This window comes from Lagenorhynchus albirostris, chromosome 4 (genome assembly GCF_949774975.1).
Source record: "Lagenorhynchus albirostris chromosome 4, mLagAlb1.1, whole genome shotgun sequence".
In the NCBI taxonomy this organism is placed as follows: Eukaryota; Metazoa; Chordata; class Mammalia; order Artiodactyla; family Delphinidae; genus Lagenorhynchus; species Lagenorhynchus albirostris.
Window position 1 is genome coordinate 35,959,792 of NC_083098.1, and position 15,127 is coordinate 35,974,918.

The 15,127-nt window shown below is 43.1% G+C and overlaps 1 protein-coding gene across 5 annotated transcripts in view; it reads right to left on the reverse strand.

Moving 5' to 3' along the window:
* The window catches only part of KLHL2 (kelch like family member 2), a 115,067-nt gene extending 104,108 nt beyond the window's left edge, over window positions 1-10,959 (reverse strand). For 4 of the 5 annotated variants that reach the window (XM_060147828.1, XM_060147831.1, XM_060147830.1 and 1 more), the window contains exon 1: window positions 10,824-10,959. In XM_060147828.1, the coding sequence (XP_060003811.1) occupies window positions 10,824-10,849 (26 nt within the window). In that variant the 5' untranslated portion in view covers window positions 10,850-10,959. Of the gene's footprint in view, window positions 1-9,444; window positions 9,518-10,823 lie in introns of all 5 variants that reach the window. The other variant, XM_060147829.1, reaches the window with a different exon arrangement.
* Between the last annotated feature and the right edge of the window lie 4,168 nt (window positions 10,960-15,127).

Consider the following 15,127-nt stretch of genomic DNA (forward strand, 5'->3'; position numbering starts at 1 on the left):
ATGGATAGTTAATATCATATTTAAATGTATAATTTTTAAGAGTACAAAGCTATGTTAGTATTGCTGTATAAATTATTCTTTCGAAATCTGGGAGCAAAAAAATTAACAAATGAAATCAGGGTGCCATTGTGGGGAGGGTTAACTGCATATGGACAGACAAAAGGAACTTTTTGAGGAGATGGTTGCACAACTCTAGAAATTTACTACGATCACAATTATAATGGGTGAATTTTATGGTATGTAAATTATATCTTAATAAAGCTATTAAAGTTTAATAAATTAGGAAACCAAATAAAGCCTAAAAAAATCATACTTGTATATACATCACACAAAGAACAAAAGGCAAACATCATTATTTATTGCACCATTTCTTTTCACACCTCTTCCTTTCCTGACCCATTTCTGAAAGAATAATTCATTCTTTAAATATTATTTTATTAATTCAGCAAATAATTTTTGAGTGCCAACTATGTACCAAGCACTATTCTAGGCACAAGGAACATATCAATAAACAAAATAAAAATCCCTGTCCTCAGGGAGCTTGGAGTCAGGGGGCGGGTGGGGGTGGGGGGCATCGACAGTACACACAACAGACCAGTAGAGTAAGTGGCACGTTAGAAGTTAAGAACTACGGAACAAAGAAAGAGGGCCGGGTAAAGAGAGTGAGGAGTATGGGGGTGATGGTGATGGACTGATGGAACTTGCAGTATTAAACAGGGTGATCAGGGCAGGCCAAATTGAGAACTGAGATTAGAATGAGGACCAGGAGGGGGGAGAAGGCCCAGACAGAAGGAATAACTAGAGCAAAGGCCAGTATGCACCTCGTGTGTTCCAGGACATGAGAGCAGGGCCGGAGGGGGGAGTACAGATCATGTAGGACACTAGCTTTTACCCTGAGTGAGCTAATTACTATTATCCCCATATAACAGATAAAGAGATTGAGGCAGAAAACAATTTGGGTACACTAGCTTTTACCCTGAGTGAAATGGCAAGGTACTGCAGAACAGTGACACAACCCAACTTATGTTTTCAAAGGATCATTTTGGCTGCTGGTTGAGAATAGTCTCTATGGGTCAACGATGAAAAGAGGGAAGCTACTGAGAAGGGTAATGCAGGAGGAGATGACACTGGCTCAGAACAGCGTAGCAGCAGTGGAGGCAGGAGCAGTGATGAGAAGTGTCTGAGTTCTGGATATATTTTAAAGGAGTGCTAATAAGATCTGTTGACAGAAGGCACGTGCCATGTCAGTGAAGTCTGAATAACTCCAAGTTTTTTAGCCTGAGTAGCTAGAAGCATTGACTTTCCATTAACTGAATGGAGGAGGCTGCAGATAGAATCAGTCTGGAAGTTGGAAGATCAAGGGCTCAGTTTTTACACATGTTGGTTTTCAGATATCAGACTTCCAAGTGAAGATGTTCTCAAACTGGCAGATGATTACAGGAGTCTAGAATTTGAGAGAAAAAAATCTAGCTGGAGACAGAAATGTAGTACATGAAGCCATGAAACTCGGGTACTTGAACATTAAGATAAGCCAGCATTAACCACAGAAGTTATCCTTGCTCGTTCCCCCTCCCCCAGAATCAACACTTATTGAGGGATACCTGATCCTTTGAGGGCTCACCCACTAGAAGTGGACATCAGAGCTGCTACCCCACCAACTGAGTTTCTAAAGGGACCTTACAAACGAATTAGTGCCATTGCTGCCTCCAGTGGGTGAGTCCACGGCTGGAGTGGGAGAATGGGACAGTGCCCTCTACTCCTTGTGGCCGCGTGCGCACGTGCACATGCATAGAGGGATGTTACACCCGGCCTAAGAAAAAGAGCTAGAAGCCAAGAAAGAAAGAACATCCAGATCTGGCAGAGGGAAGTGGGGACACACTTTTTAGTATAAGACATATTCTCATAATGCCATTTCCACCGCCTTTTCATTAAGAAAACAGTAGGAAAAGGGGAAATTATGTAGATATATGCAACCTACACAAACTTTCTGACCACGTAACACCGAATATCCACATATGTAGCAAGTTAATGATATTTATATCTGCTTCAAATTTAATTACTTAACTTTACAACAGAGGGAAAATATAGTATCGAGGACTGGCAAAACTATCATAGAAGGCCTTTCAATGCTCAGAATGGAAACGAAAGCAACTCTGCCCTACAAAGAATATCATTAAGAGTCAAGAGTGTACATATTTGCTTAAGAAATTGGGAATTAAAACTTCCTGCATTAAAGAATTAACTTTAAGACAGATACCATACAACAACCAATGTTTATATTGCTGCTTTCTTTCTTAAAGCTAAATATTTTTAGCTCCCACTTCTCTAATACTCCAGAAACTCTGCAAAGAAAAGATTCCATTCGAAGGCTTAAAGAAATAAATAAGAAATAACACCGCATTCTTTTAAGTGTTCTCTGTACTGAGAGCCCCTTACAAATGCAGCACCCTGCCACAGACTTCATTTTCAACACTGAAGTCCTTTCCACAATTTTCTAATTCCTATATGGTTTTGTGTCAGATGGTCTCTCCTTCAGAAGCAGAACTGAGTAACAGAAAATGATACATCATGTCCAAAATTACAGATGTGGAAGATGAACATCCACTAGAAAGCAACCAAGTGGGAGGGAAAGGTTTACCTTTTAAGTTACACCATAAGTACAGTTACACCTCCCTGCTTCCCTTGTGAAGCGAAGGGCTAGCCTTTTCCAGAAAAGCTCCTCACTGTGAGAACCGTCTTCTTTAAACTATCTGGAGGAGATACTTTTTCAAGGTTCTTTCACTTTTAAGTCTTTCCCCCAACTCTACATCCCATAACCAGTGTTAAAACTACCCAACAGCCTGTTGTTACAACACATATTCTACAATAATTGAGGGTTCAAGGGTTTGGATCCCAGAACACTGCTAACAGATAATCCAAAAGCCTTCCTTCCACGACTGACTCTTCTACAAATTCCCAGCTGTAGGTAAGGATGGCTTCTCAGACCGGGTAACTTTCTAACTCTGCCTAAGAACACACTACTGCCAATAACTGAATTCTCAAGAGAGGAGGCAAAGACTCTAATAAGGGCTGTCTCCTTCCAACAGTCAAGATTCCATAACCAACCAAAGGTTTAAACCTCCTGCAAAAATTTTGAGAACATCTTAGAAATAACATACAGTTTCTTTAGATGCATATTATTTGCTCTGGAATAGTGATTTCCAATGGAGGGGACAGAAGGACCACATGACCCAAGCAATTTTTCTAAACTACCCATAACCATCCCTCTTCATGTGAAGATTCAGGCAAGCCCTTTTTACAGGTCTAGGCATACCAGAATGACGAGTAGGGGGAAAAGACAGCTATGTATGATTTTTTAAAAAAGAAGGTGATGTAATATGCCCCACCACCCACTTACCTCCCACCACAGGACAATCATCTCAGATAAAGAACGAACACTTTAGGAAATAGAGGTTGTTTATGTTTTCAAGGTTTTCTGGTGGAAATAATGCTGTAAGTCATGTGAATGATGCAGCTGAAAAATTTAACAGGGGACCAGACATTTTCACATTCACGACAAATACTCAGCCTCTGGGTGGCCACCATCTCTACTCTCCCCTTTGCCTGTACACCTCAAAAGCTGCAAGACTCCCCTGCTTGCAATGAGTCACCCACCATTACTTATAAATTTCTGCCAAGTTCACGTCAGCAGCTGATGTTTTCAAAGTCACCATCCATGTTATACTGCTATGAAGTTCTCCATTACTTTATATCTCTATTTTCTCTGCTGTCTTCCGAGCTAAACTTGCATTTGGAAGCTGATTATCATAAGAACATTGCTCCCATAACAAGTCCAGGATATAAGAAGTAGAGATTCAACCATAACTCATACTTTAATACTTGTTGTGCCACTCTACAGTTTCCTAACAAAATACACTCACATCCTTCACCTCACCCAAATAACCACCTTATTACTTAGAGGTTGTAAAAGTGGGAGGCCTTTTCCACTGGAAACATTTTGGTTTGTGGTAGAGTTGTGCTTTCAGTCTTTGCAATTAGCTACATGCAAAAAGACCTGCTCTGCAAATTTTTTTCAGCTGCTTGGAATTTACACTTTTATCAGGTACAGACCCAGCAGACTAACTGTAATCAATGAACATATGGTCATATTACCAAATAATGTTAATGTCTGCCCTACAGACATGTAAGAACTTGAATTAGACCTTCAGTACACAGACCTTTAGAACTGAGTATGAAGCATCTTGTGAGATTAAAAAACTCCTATCCAGTCACAGAACACGATACAGACAACATCATAACAATGCCACTGAATACATTAGTATAGTACATGTATTGCTAAAAGTTATGTTTCCAATTTCCCAGAGTTGGAAAGGAAAAGTCTAGAAAAGCTGGCCATGCTCAATTTTACTAAAACAGCTTAGCACTTAAAGCGGAGTGATGAACCTTCCGGAGGATGGAGGGGGGCCTTCGCCCTGTCCTCCCCCAGGACCAGGATGTGGCCTTCGAGAGAAACACCGGCAGGAGGAGGTAGCTGGGACTCTGAGGTGCAGAGGTGACGAAGCTCTCTGATGCTAGAACAACAGAGCTGTAAAATGCTCTGCTTCAGTTCAACCCCGCTCCCTCTAACCTACGTGACAAACAGAGGACAACCTGGCACTTTTTGTCCCTGATAGTGACTACTACCGGGAAAGCAACCAGGGTAAAAGCATGTCTTAGGCAAGATCAGTCTTATTTTAAAGCATATGTTATAAACAATTAACACAGCATTATCAGAGTGGGATATCTGTGAGGTGCTAAAATAGGGAGGAGAAGGTTGATGATCCATTTCAAACATTTCCATGTCTTTTATCACTCTCATTTCTGAACTTTCTTTTGTCACTTTTCCTATTACCATCACTTGGCTGGTAAGGGGGCAGCACTATGACTTGTCATATTCAGTTGACTGGGCTACATTTCCCAGCATTTAATGAAAAGGCACTGGAAGAGGAGCAAAATCAGCTGGAAGAAATGAACTGCAGTCCTAGCCTGCAGATACTAACCAAGTGACCTTGGATTAGTCCCTTAGCCTCTCTGGGCTTCAGACTGTGTACTTATAAAATAAGGTTTTTGTTATTCCACAGATCTGTCTAATAGGAAATGTAATATGAAAGTCAAAGATAGTGACACCTCACCTACTTGCCTCAGGAGCTGTATAAGCACTAAATACTATGTGAATGTAAACACAGTTAAGAAGAAAAATGGAGTTAGGAGCTAAACTGAACATGGAGATACATTTTTATGGATTTTCTTGGCCTTCTTCATTTTTAATTGCAACACTAAATTAAAAGTTATTGGCAATACTCCAGACCACCACCACTGTTAATAAATCAAGTAGGTAAGCACTGCCTAGCCCATTGCTGCCCTATACTAAGCAGGGTGAGTGATTAGGATGCTGAACACAGAAACCTTCTCCAGTTACCAGCCAACTAAGGAGGCACTTCAGAAACCACCAGGGAATGGCAAGAAGTCCGTACACAAGTGCAAGATTATGTGCTACCAATTATAAATAGTATAGGAATTGCAAAGAGGAGCTAGAATGAGTTGATGTATACAAGGAAGACTTTGTGAAGGGGATGGGGCTCCAACTGGGCCTTGGAGGAATTCTAAGTTGTTTTAGCTGAGGACAGGATAGGAAAAGGCTGGAGACTCCTGGCTTGTGAGAAGGTATAGTTTACCTTGGGAGGTTAAGGCACATAATGATTTTGAACATATAAGATAAGGCCAAAATGATGGAGGGCTGAGACTTCCTGGCTGAGATATATGGTTTTGTTAAGTGTTTGACTTGACTCGATGTTGCAGGGGTGAGGGGTGAGGGGTAAAAACAATAGGTGGACTGGAAGGTGATGAGAGAACGCCTAAGAGTTCAACAGGAGAAATAATCCAGGTATCAAGGGATGAAACCTTGAGTATCATCAGAGTATCAGCAATCAGAATGGACACTTGAAACCAACACTGTACAGTTCCTGGGAGCTGACAAAATGTGGAGGATGACGAAAGAAAGAGAAATCAAAGAACATTACAAGGCTTTGTATATCCAGGACCAGAAGAATGATTATTCCACTAAGTGGAGATGTTATAAAGGGAAGTCAGTTTGAGAACAAATATTATGAAAACTCAGTTTTAGACATGTTGAATCTGATGTATGAGCTAAGGGTAGATGTTCCGTAAGAAGCTCAAAATTCAAAACTGAGGCACAGATCTAGAGCCCAGGCTTAAGATACAGATGAAGCCACAACTTAGTGATTAATAGTCGACTGAAAAGAAGAATTGGCCAAGGCCTGCAGCTGGGAGAAACAGCTACTGCCAACGAACAGAAGCCATGTAAGCCAAAAAAGCAATCAACAGAGAGAGATTAGAGTCCCAGTTTGTCCTCTACTTGATAAGCTTGGGAATGTAACTTAACCTCTGAAAACTAATAATAATAAGAGAACTACACTTCATAAGGTAGGTTGTTGACAAGATTAAATGAGATAAAGTAATAAAATAAATAAAGTAAATCACCTTTAACAACCTAAAAACTAGAGCAGGAAACCAAGAAAAAGTAGTGTCATGGCAAGCAAGGGCCTGTTTTTCAAGGCAGGATCGGTGAAAAGAACTGGTCAAAAAATACTTTAGCAAATGCCCATAGCCTGAAATTCGAGACAGAAAAGCACACAACACAAAGTACACAGACCCACCCACTACAGTAACTGTATCATGTATTTGTTTACTGTCACTTTCAACCATGAGGAAAAGGGACTTCGTTTTGTTTTCTGAGATATTCCCAAAGCCTGGTCACCGAAGGCACCCAATAAATATGAATAAAAAACCTGAACTCTCTCATTGTAAACAGTAAATACATCTGGAATTTGGTAAAATTCTATAGAAAAGCATCTGAAAGGCAATTTCCATTCTCTGTATCACCTTGAAAGAACTTTCCACCTGATGTTAAGAAAGAATTTCACTTGCTTTCATAAACACTCTTTGTGCAGTTCCGTAACAACCACAGCTGAGTAGATGTACAATCACCTTCACAAAAGCACACTTACTAATATTTACTGATGCCTACTATGTGCATAAGAAAATGTAAATTAGAAACAAGAGGTTTAGGACTATTTGGTGGGAGGGGGAGGAGTGATTTCCCAGAATCAGAGACTACTACATAAATGCTACCTATTTTCAGAATCCACTTCTCAAGTTCCCAAATGCACCTCAAAATTTTCCTTATATATGACACTTCAACACATGTTGACGCACACGTCTTCTTTCAACATCACCATGTGGGCCATTATCGTTCCCGAATATTTTAAACGTCTTTGTCTATCATTAAGGAGATTCACCTATGATCAGAGAGGTGCCCAATTTATACTTAGGACTAGTTAAACAAAAACAAGAACACATTCCAAAGGGTTATAAAAGGCAAACAAGTGAATACCGGGGTAACCCATGCCAAGGTTCCAAATTCATAGTAATTAAATCTTAGAATTAGAATGAACATTAAAGGTCATCTGGTCCAGTGGATCGCAAACATCAGGTTTCAATGAACTTTTTATTGATCTGTGACAAAATGAGGACAATGTGTAAGTTTTCATAAAACTAAATGTACTCAATTTAAGAACTATCCTTTGGCCTGAGATTATGTACTTCCCTGTATTGGGGGAGGGGCACTAAAATGTCCTTTCTTTTACAAAAAGATGATGATAGATGATAATTTTATCCTTTTTTTTTTAACTTGGCTAAACAAAAAACTTAGCAATTCTATGTTGGACTTCATTTTTTTTTTAATTTTACAGTCAGTGAAATCCAAAAATATGAGAATCTGTGCTCTAATCCAACTAATTTTCTGCTGCCTAAATCCCTCAGAATACAGTCAACAAGATGTTTGTCTGCCTATGCTGAACATCTCTAACACTCAAGAGCTTCCAGTGATGTGGAATTCACTGAAAAAAGACATGGCTGTATATCTGAGGCATGTTTGGAAAAGCAAGAAAGCAAGGCCTACAGGGAGAAAGCCAACTTGTGAAAGAGGGCCAGTAGGAAAATGAAGGCCAAGAAAACTTTTCAGTGAGGTCAAAGGGATGCACTCTGTCCTATACTCACAGTCTTCCTTCAACTTAGTAATTATGAAAATCCTTTACAAAAATAACTATAAAAGCTAGAATGTATAAAACATTCCTGAGGTCAGGGCTGATCAGTTTACAATTCCTTTCACACATCTCAGTTTATTGCCTGAGACAACTCCTTTGCTAACCTACATATAATTTTAGTTGAACACTTTTCAGGTTCAGTCAGGCAAATGTCCCATGGTCTTAATATCACCCAGATCCAAAAATGCAGGAGAATCTAAAAGCCACATACACTCAAGGATGCAAAAAATAAGAGAGATATAAAGCCCATGACAATCAACATGAGAATCAAAAAGGATGAGAAGAACGTGAAGGCAAGAAGTAGAAAGAGCAGAAGAAATTTTAAAAACCTAATCTCAACAAGCCCATCTGAAGGAACTAGGGAGCCTGGACTAATAGCCACCTGCATCCCTCCAAGACAATGTCTAACAGGCTGAAAGGGAGCAAGGTGGGATTTGAAAAGGATGCAAAACTGGCTGTTAAAAGAGAAGGGCAAACAAAAGTATCACACTCAGTGCCAGGGAGAAACTAGCATGCAAACATTTGCAGAAGAAATGAATTAATAAACAGACATTTATGCAAAGAGGATCTGAGTCCCTGCTTCCACCACATCATCCAAGGCACTTTAAGCCCACCTCAAACAACTTTCTTTGCCTTTAAGCTCAAGCTAAAAATCTAACCTTATGAAAAGCTGAGCCCGCCCAATAACTTGCACTGGCCTCTGACCTAGCTAAGCTTTAGCACAGTGAGGCCTGACAAAGCTCCTTCCCCAAGAACTGCCATTTCTCAAATCCAGCACCCATGATTCAGTGTGGAAGGAAAAAAAATTATTGGGAGTAGAAGCAAATAGGTCAAGGGGTGGGAAGAAAAACTATTCTGATGCACAGAAAGGTAAAAAAACACTATAGTTCTGGAATTAGCGCTACTCCTAGATAGACCAAATGAAAACAAAACCTATTTGTATTTACCATTAAATGAACAAAAACAAAAGTCTCACCAACTTCAGCCACCCATGGCTGAACAGAGTTTTTTGGGTTTGGGTTTTAACTATTCTTTCATCCCTGTTGGCATTCAGGCTTTCTATTACATCTCAGCCTCTCATTGTTCCAGCACTACTGATGAAGTCTCAATAGCAAAGAACTGTGCTGAACACCAAAATTCTGATTAGTTGATGTCTTAGATTCAGTTTATCAATATTTGCATGCACACATTTATTTCATTTTAATTATCTCTATTTAAATGATTTTTAATATCTCTCCTCCCTCCCTCCAGAGCCTGCTTTTCCGCACCCTTTTCTCACCTGCATTCTAAGGTCCCCCTTTTCTTTCCTTTAGGTCCCTCTGCTCCAGAAGCAAAACAGGGACTGCAGGGAACTGATATAAAGGGGGCAGGTTTACGACAAATATCATCCTATGTGGGATACCCTCTATACTATGTGTTGTCTATAGACAAGTAGCATTTCCTGCCTTGCGTGCCTCTGAGCCTGGGCAGAACTCATGTGCTGATGCTGTGCTCACACATGATGCTAACAATCCACCATCACGTTTCCTAGAGGTTCAGGAGCCTTCCCAAACCTGCTGAAGAACATGACCAGATGACAAAGTCTTCAAAGCGACAGCCATCACCAAGCAACTGAGCTCTTATTCCTACCAGCCCAGCAGGGTCAATTCAACAGTCGTAGGTACTCCTTAAATTTCCATGACCTGTTCCACTCAAGCTAAAATTTCTGTAAGGCACTTTTTAAAAGTGCCAGAATCCTATGAGCGCTCCTAAAAAGACTCAACATCAAAAAAATTTTCAGCCCAAGCCAAATATTTATATTTTGGCTGGTATTCTGCCAAATAGCCACAAGAGGCTGGTGTGATACAACTGCCCTGGAGTGAAGCTGGCCAAATCTAAGTGAAAAACAATAAAGCTCCAAGAATGAGCTGTCATGAAAAGGTACACGGTTCTTAGAATGAGATTTTTTGGCGGTTTGAAAAGTCAGATTCAGAGGGCTCTTGTTACTTCATAAAGGTTAAACTAAAGAAAGCAAATCAAAATTGAAATGTTCAAAATTCCTGGGGATTTATAGTCCACTTTTAACAAAATGCTAAAAAAAAAAAAATCTTGTATTGAATAATGCAATATCTTCAATGTCTCCCACATAATTGTTCAGCTTATTTCTGGAAACAATTTTGTCGCAGGTGGTCTTGACTGTACTTGGGTACTAAGGAAAAAGACACCTGTGCCTGATAGATCGTACACTAACTAATTCGCCCAGGGTGCCAAAGAAACAGAAGATGCTGTGATTTCTGGATATGATTTTCTGCAGTGCCAGGTAAAAGAGGTCACATGCCCTGTTCAGCCGCGGCTCGGCTCGTTCCGAGTGATGTGCAAGCTCCTCGGACAGAATTTTGCTAGGAATTCGGAGAAGCAGGCAAGCTGAGTGGAATTCCTCTCGGCACCGGCGTCTGTACTTTGCAGCTTCCTTTTCCGACGGCCTCGCGCGCATCCTGTGTCTCCATCCCGCGGATGCTCGGCCCTCCCGAGACTCCCGCTCACCGGCGGAGGACCCTCCCCGCACACCGCGCGGTGACGCCCCGCCCGCCAGCCAGGCTGGGTTCCGCCCGCCGCCCGGCCCGCCGCCGGCCCTGCCCGGCCGCAGCGGCCCCGCCCGCCGCCCGTCAGCTCACTCACGCGGGAGGCCGCGGCGGCATCTCCATGGCGGCTCCTCTCAGGCTTCAGCTCGCGGGCACCCGCCGCCGCCAGCACCATTCCAGCTGCGGACGCCTGCCCAGCCCGCCCGCCGCGCCGCGTCCCATCCGCCCGGGCGCCCGCCTGCCGCCCTGCACCCGCGCTACACCCGCGCCGCACCCGCACCCGCCCCCGAGGTAGCCCAGCTCCGCCAGCCCCGCTCGGCTGGCTCGCTCAGCCTGCCGGCGCTGCTGGGGGCGGGGCTGCAGGCGGGCACTTCCGGGTGTGACGGGCCCTCGAGACCCCGCCCCGCACCGCCCCTTCCTGCAACCGCGAAGTACGGGGTGGGTCCGCCGGCCCAGACGCTGGAGTTGGAGACGTAAGGGTGCGGTCTCGCCGGAAAGCACGGCGTCCCTCCGCTCCGCGTTCCCTGACTGTCCCGCTCCACAGGCGCGCTCGCTCTGTCCTTTCCCAGCCTGCGGCCACGGAGGCGGGAGGGGTGGGCGTAGCCGATCCTTCCTCTACGGATGGTGAAACTGAGGCAAGAAGGAATGACTCGCCTGTCCAGGGTCCCAAGCAGGAACTGGAGCCTCCCCGCTCAGGCTGTGATCCGCTCGTTGCACCTGCTGGGCGAGGTCTCGGCGCTGGGATGGAATGCAGAGCAAAACCAGGTCTCCGTGCCCGCGCACCTGTCCATCAGGACGTGACAAGGGAAACAGAAAAACGACGATGCCTGCCTGCCGTGAAAATGCCAAATAATCAAGGCGAGGAGACAGGATGCTAAATGGTAGTCAAGGAAGGCCTCTCAAAACATGTCATTTAAAAGAGATGGAAGAAAGCGAATCTTGAGTAAATCAGAGTTCTCAGGGCAGAGGGGAGAGCAGTGCAGAGACTCCTGGCCATCGAAGAGCGGGAAGAGTACAGTGTGGCTGATGGTTCCCCAAGTATGCCGCTGGGCTGCGGTAGCATCTGGGAACTTGTTAGAAATGCAAATTCTCGAGGCCCACTTCAGATCTCAATCAGAAGTTCTAGGGGTGAGGCCCAGCAGCCTGTGCTGTGACAAGACGTCCAGAGGATGCTGGTGCCCTCTAAGGGTTAAGAACCTCTGCGGTAACTGAAGCAGAGTCAGGACAGGGGACAGTTGGAGGAGTTGGTGTCGGGGAATAGTAACAGATCACACAGGTGTGGTAAGCCATCAAAAAGGTTTTGGCTTTTACTGAGAAGAGGAACAATGAAAAGTGAGCAACGTGCTCTGATCATTAAAAGGATGACTTTGCTGGGATTTGTTTTAAAATCCTCCTCAAAAAAAGGGAGGGTAGGGAATAGAAGAAAGAAGATGGGCAAAATGTTAATTTTTGATGCTGAGTGATGAGTGCATGGGGGTAGTCATTTATGTATATTTATGTGTATGTTTTAAAAGGTTCATAATAAAAACTGATTTTTATGTTGCTATATAAGCCATAGATGTAGGGAAGCAAGAAAGCAAACAAGGAGTTACCTGGCTGGGATGATCAGAGTGATGGAGAGAAGATATAGCAGACGAGAGTTGCTGATAGATTAGATTTAAGAGAAAGACTAGAGTGAAAGATGATCCCAAGGGTTTTGGTCTGTGCTCTTGGGAGAGTGGAGTTGACATTTACTGAGATTGAGGAAATAGAGAAGAAACAGATTTGGTGGGGTAAGAAGCATATTTGCCAGTTCTGATTTAGACGTGGTTACGTCTGAGGTGTCTGATAAACATCCATGTGAAGATAGGTGTAGACAATTAGGTATCTGGGGTGGACATAAATGTGTGGGTTGGCAGCATACAGGTGGTATTTAAGGACTGGTTGAGATCAACTAGATAATGTAACTAGAGTAAAGAAGAGACCAAGAAGTGAGCCCTGGGGCACTCCAGCACTAAAACAGTAAGATAAGGAGGATTCAGCAAAGGAGACAGAAAAGGGAGCAGTAGTGAAGTAGGAGAAATGTCTTGGTAGCCTACTGACGTGTTCCAGGAAAGGGCTGTATCTAGTAAGGCTTAGCATGAACTCACCCTTCCATAACCTCCTGGCATTATTGACCCACCATGAGGAGGGCATACATGATTGAGTTATTTCTCAAATGTTAGTGGTGATTTTGTTCAGATCCATAATAAAACTTCTTACTTTATAAGGTCATCGTAAGAATTAAATAAAATATTCTATTTAAAACATAGCGGACTTCCCTGGTGATGCAGTGGTTAAGAATCTGCCTGCCGATGCAGGGGACATGGGTTCGATCCCTAGGAAGATCTCACATGCCACGGAGCAGCTAAACCCGTGCGCCACAACTACTGAGCCTGCACTCCAGAGCCTGCGAGCCACAACTACTGAGCCCACATGCCACAACTACTGAAGCCCTCGCGCCCTAGAGCTCATGCTCCACAACAAGAGAAGCCACCACTATGAGAAGCCCGTGTACCACAGTGAAGAGTAGTCCCCCCCCCCCCGCCCCTCGCTCACCTCAACTAGAAAAAGCCCACGGGCAGCAACAAAGACCCAATGCAGCCAAAAATAAATAAAATTTAAAAATTAAAAATTAGGGCTTCCCTGGTGGCGCAGTGGTTGAGGGTCCGCCTAACGATGTAGGGGATGTGGGTTCGTGCCCCGGTCCGGGAGGATCCCACATGCCGCGGAGCAGCTGGGCCTGTGAGCCATGGCCGCTGGGGCTGCACATCCAGAGCCTGTGCTCCGCGGCGGGGAAGGCCACGGCAGTGAGAGGCCTGCATACCGCAAAAAAAAAAATTAAATTAAAATTAAAAATTAAAAAAAGTAAAGCATATAGCACTAAGTGTATAAGGGAAACACTTAATAAATGTTCATTGCTTTCGTTATTTCTGCATATGTCCATGACCATCAGTTATACTTGACTCAGCTAGGAATTGAGGTTAAGTGCTAAACCCAAGAGATACACACTAACTTAAGTTTGATCAATCCTTTGGCCTGACCTCCTTCTTCTGCATGCAAGCAGAGTGAGCAGGACTGCTCGATCAGCCATTTCAGGAGATCTTTCAGGACAAAACAAAACAAAAACATAAAATTCTTCTAATGCTTTTGTGTTTTCCCACCCCAAATAGTGTTATAGGTGCAAGTGAATACTGAAAAGTGAGGCTATGTCAATCTGACCAATAGGCACACAACTCCAAACCATAGCCCCTTTCACATCCTCCCCTGGATTAGTTTTGTCTGGTACAATTCTCTGCTTCTTAAGGAATCCAGTTCAGCTAGCATGCTAAATGTCTACTCAAACTTTTTCTTTTTCACACACATCCCTAAATTTGTAGGCCTGGGAGAGGGTACTTTTTTACCCTCAACCTTGCTAGGAGTTAAATATCAGCCCCACAAGCTCTGGTATCCTAGTGTGGTGGCCACCAGGTAGATTTGAAGACGTTCGTGTTCCTAATTCAATTCTCTGCCCTGACCCCACTCCATGCAGAGAAGAGGAAGAACTAGGTCCACAGCTCAACATCTCATCTGTGAATCTTGAAGCAATTTGAAAATGTTAATTTACACTGAACCTTTGTTGTTTTCTGAAAAGACGGTGATGGGACCTTTAGCTTTCAGACATAGGCAGACCTGCTTAAGAGCAGTAGCAATTTATGAGGCGAGAGTTTCCATTTTCATCTTTGTGTGGGCCAAGTAACTTCACAAAACTGGTCCTTGGCCAGATATAGCCTCAACAGTTAACCCTGTCTCATCAAACACAAGAAAAATAAACAAAAAACCTTGATAGGATGAACACAAATCCATCTGTGAGGAAAAAACTTTTAATATGCCTTCCTTTGTATGTCAGTTTCACCATATTCTGAAGTAAAAGATTAGGAGTAGCTACCCAAGGCCACCAAGGACTTCCTGTCTCCATTCCCATTGGCCTAAGAACTAACTAGCCATGCTGAGGTGTTTGACCACTCCCTGTTCAGGTTATTAGCTCCGACCACCTACAAATTCTTCTTTAGATGAGCTCTTCACTCCCCCAAAGAGGGATGAGATATTACAGAAGTCCATTCATTTGTTATACTGTTGAAATAGAACAATTCCTTGGCTGTATTAGTAACCATAACCTAAAGCTAAGGTAAGTAGCTGGAATACATCACTGGTAAAGAAGATGCAACCATGCAGAGGAACAAGTCTGTGACAGTAGCTGGTAGAAAAAATTACTTAGATTGAGTCAAAATCAGATGGTGCAGTAGAACTAATGACATGACATGGCAAGCACAAACATATCACATGACAAGAATCTGGGAACTGAGAATTGCTCCTGTAAAGAAAAGACAATTTCACCAAAGA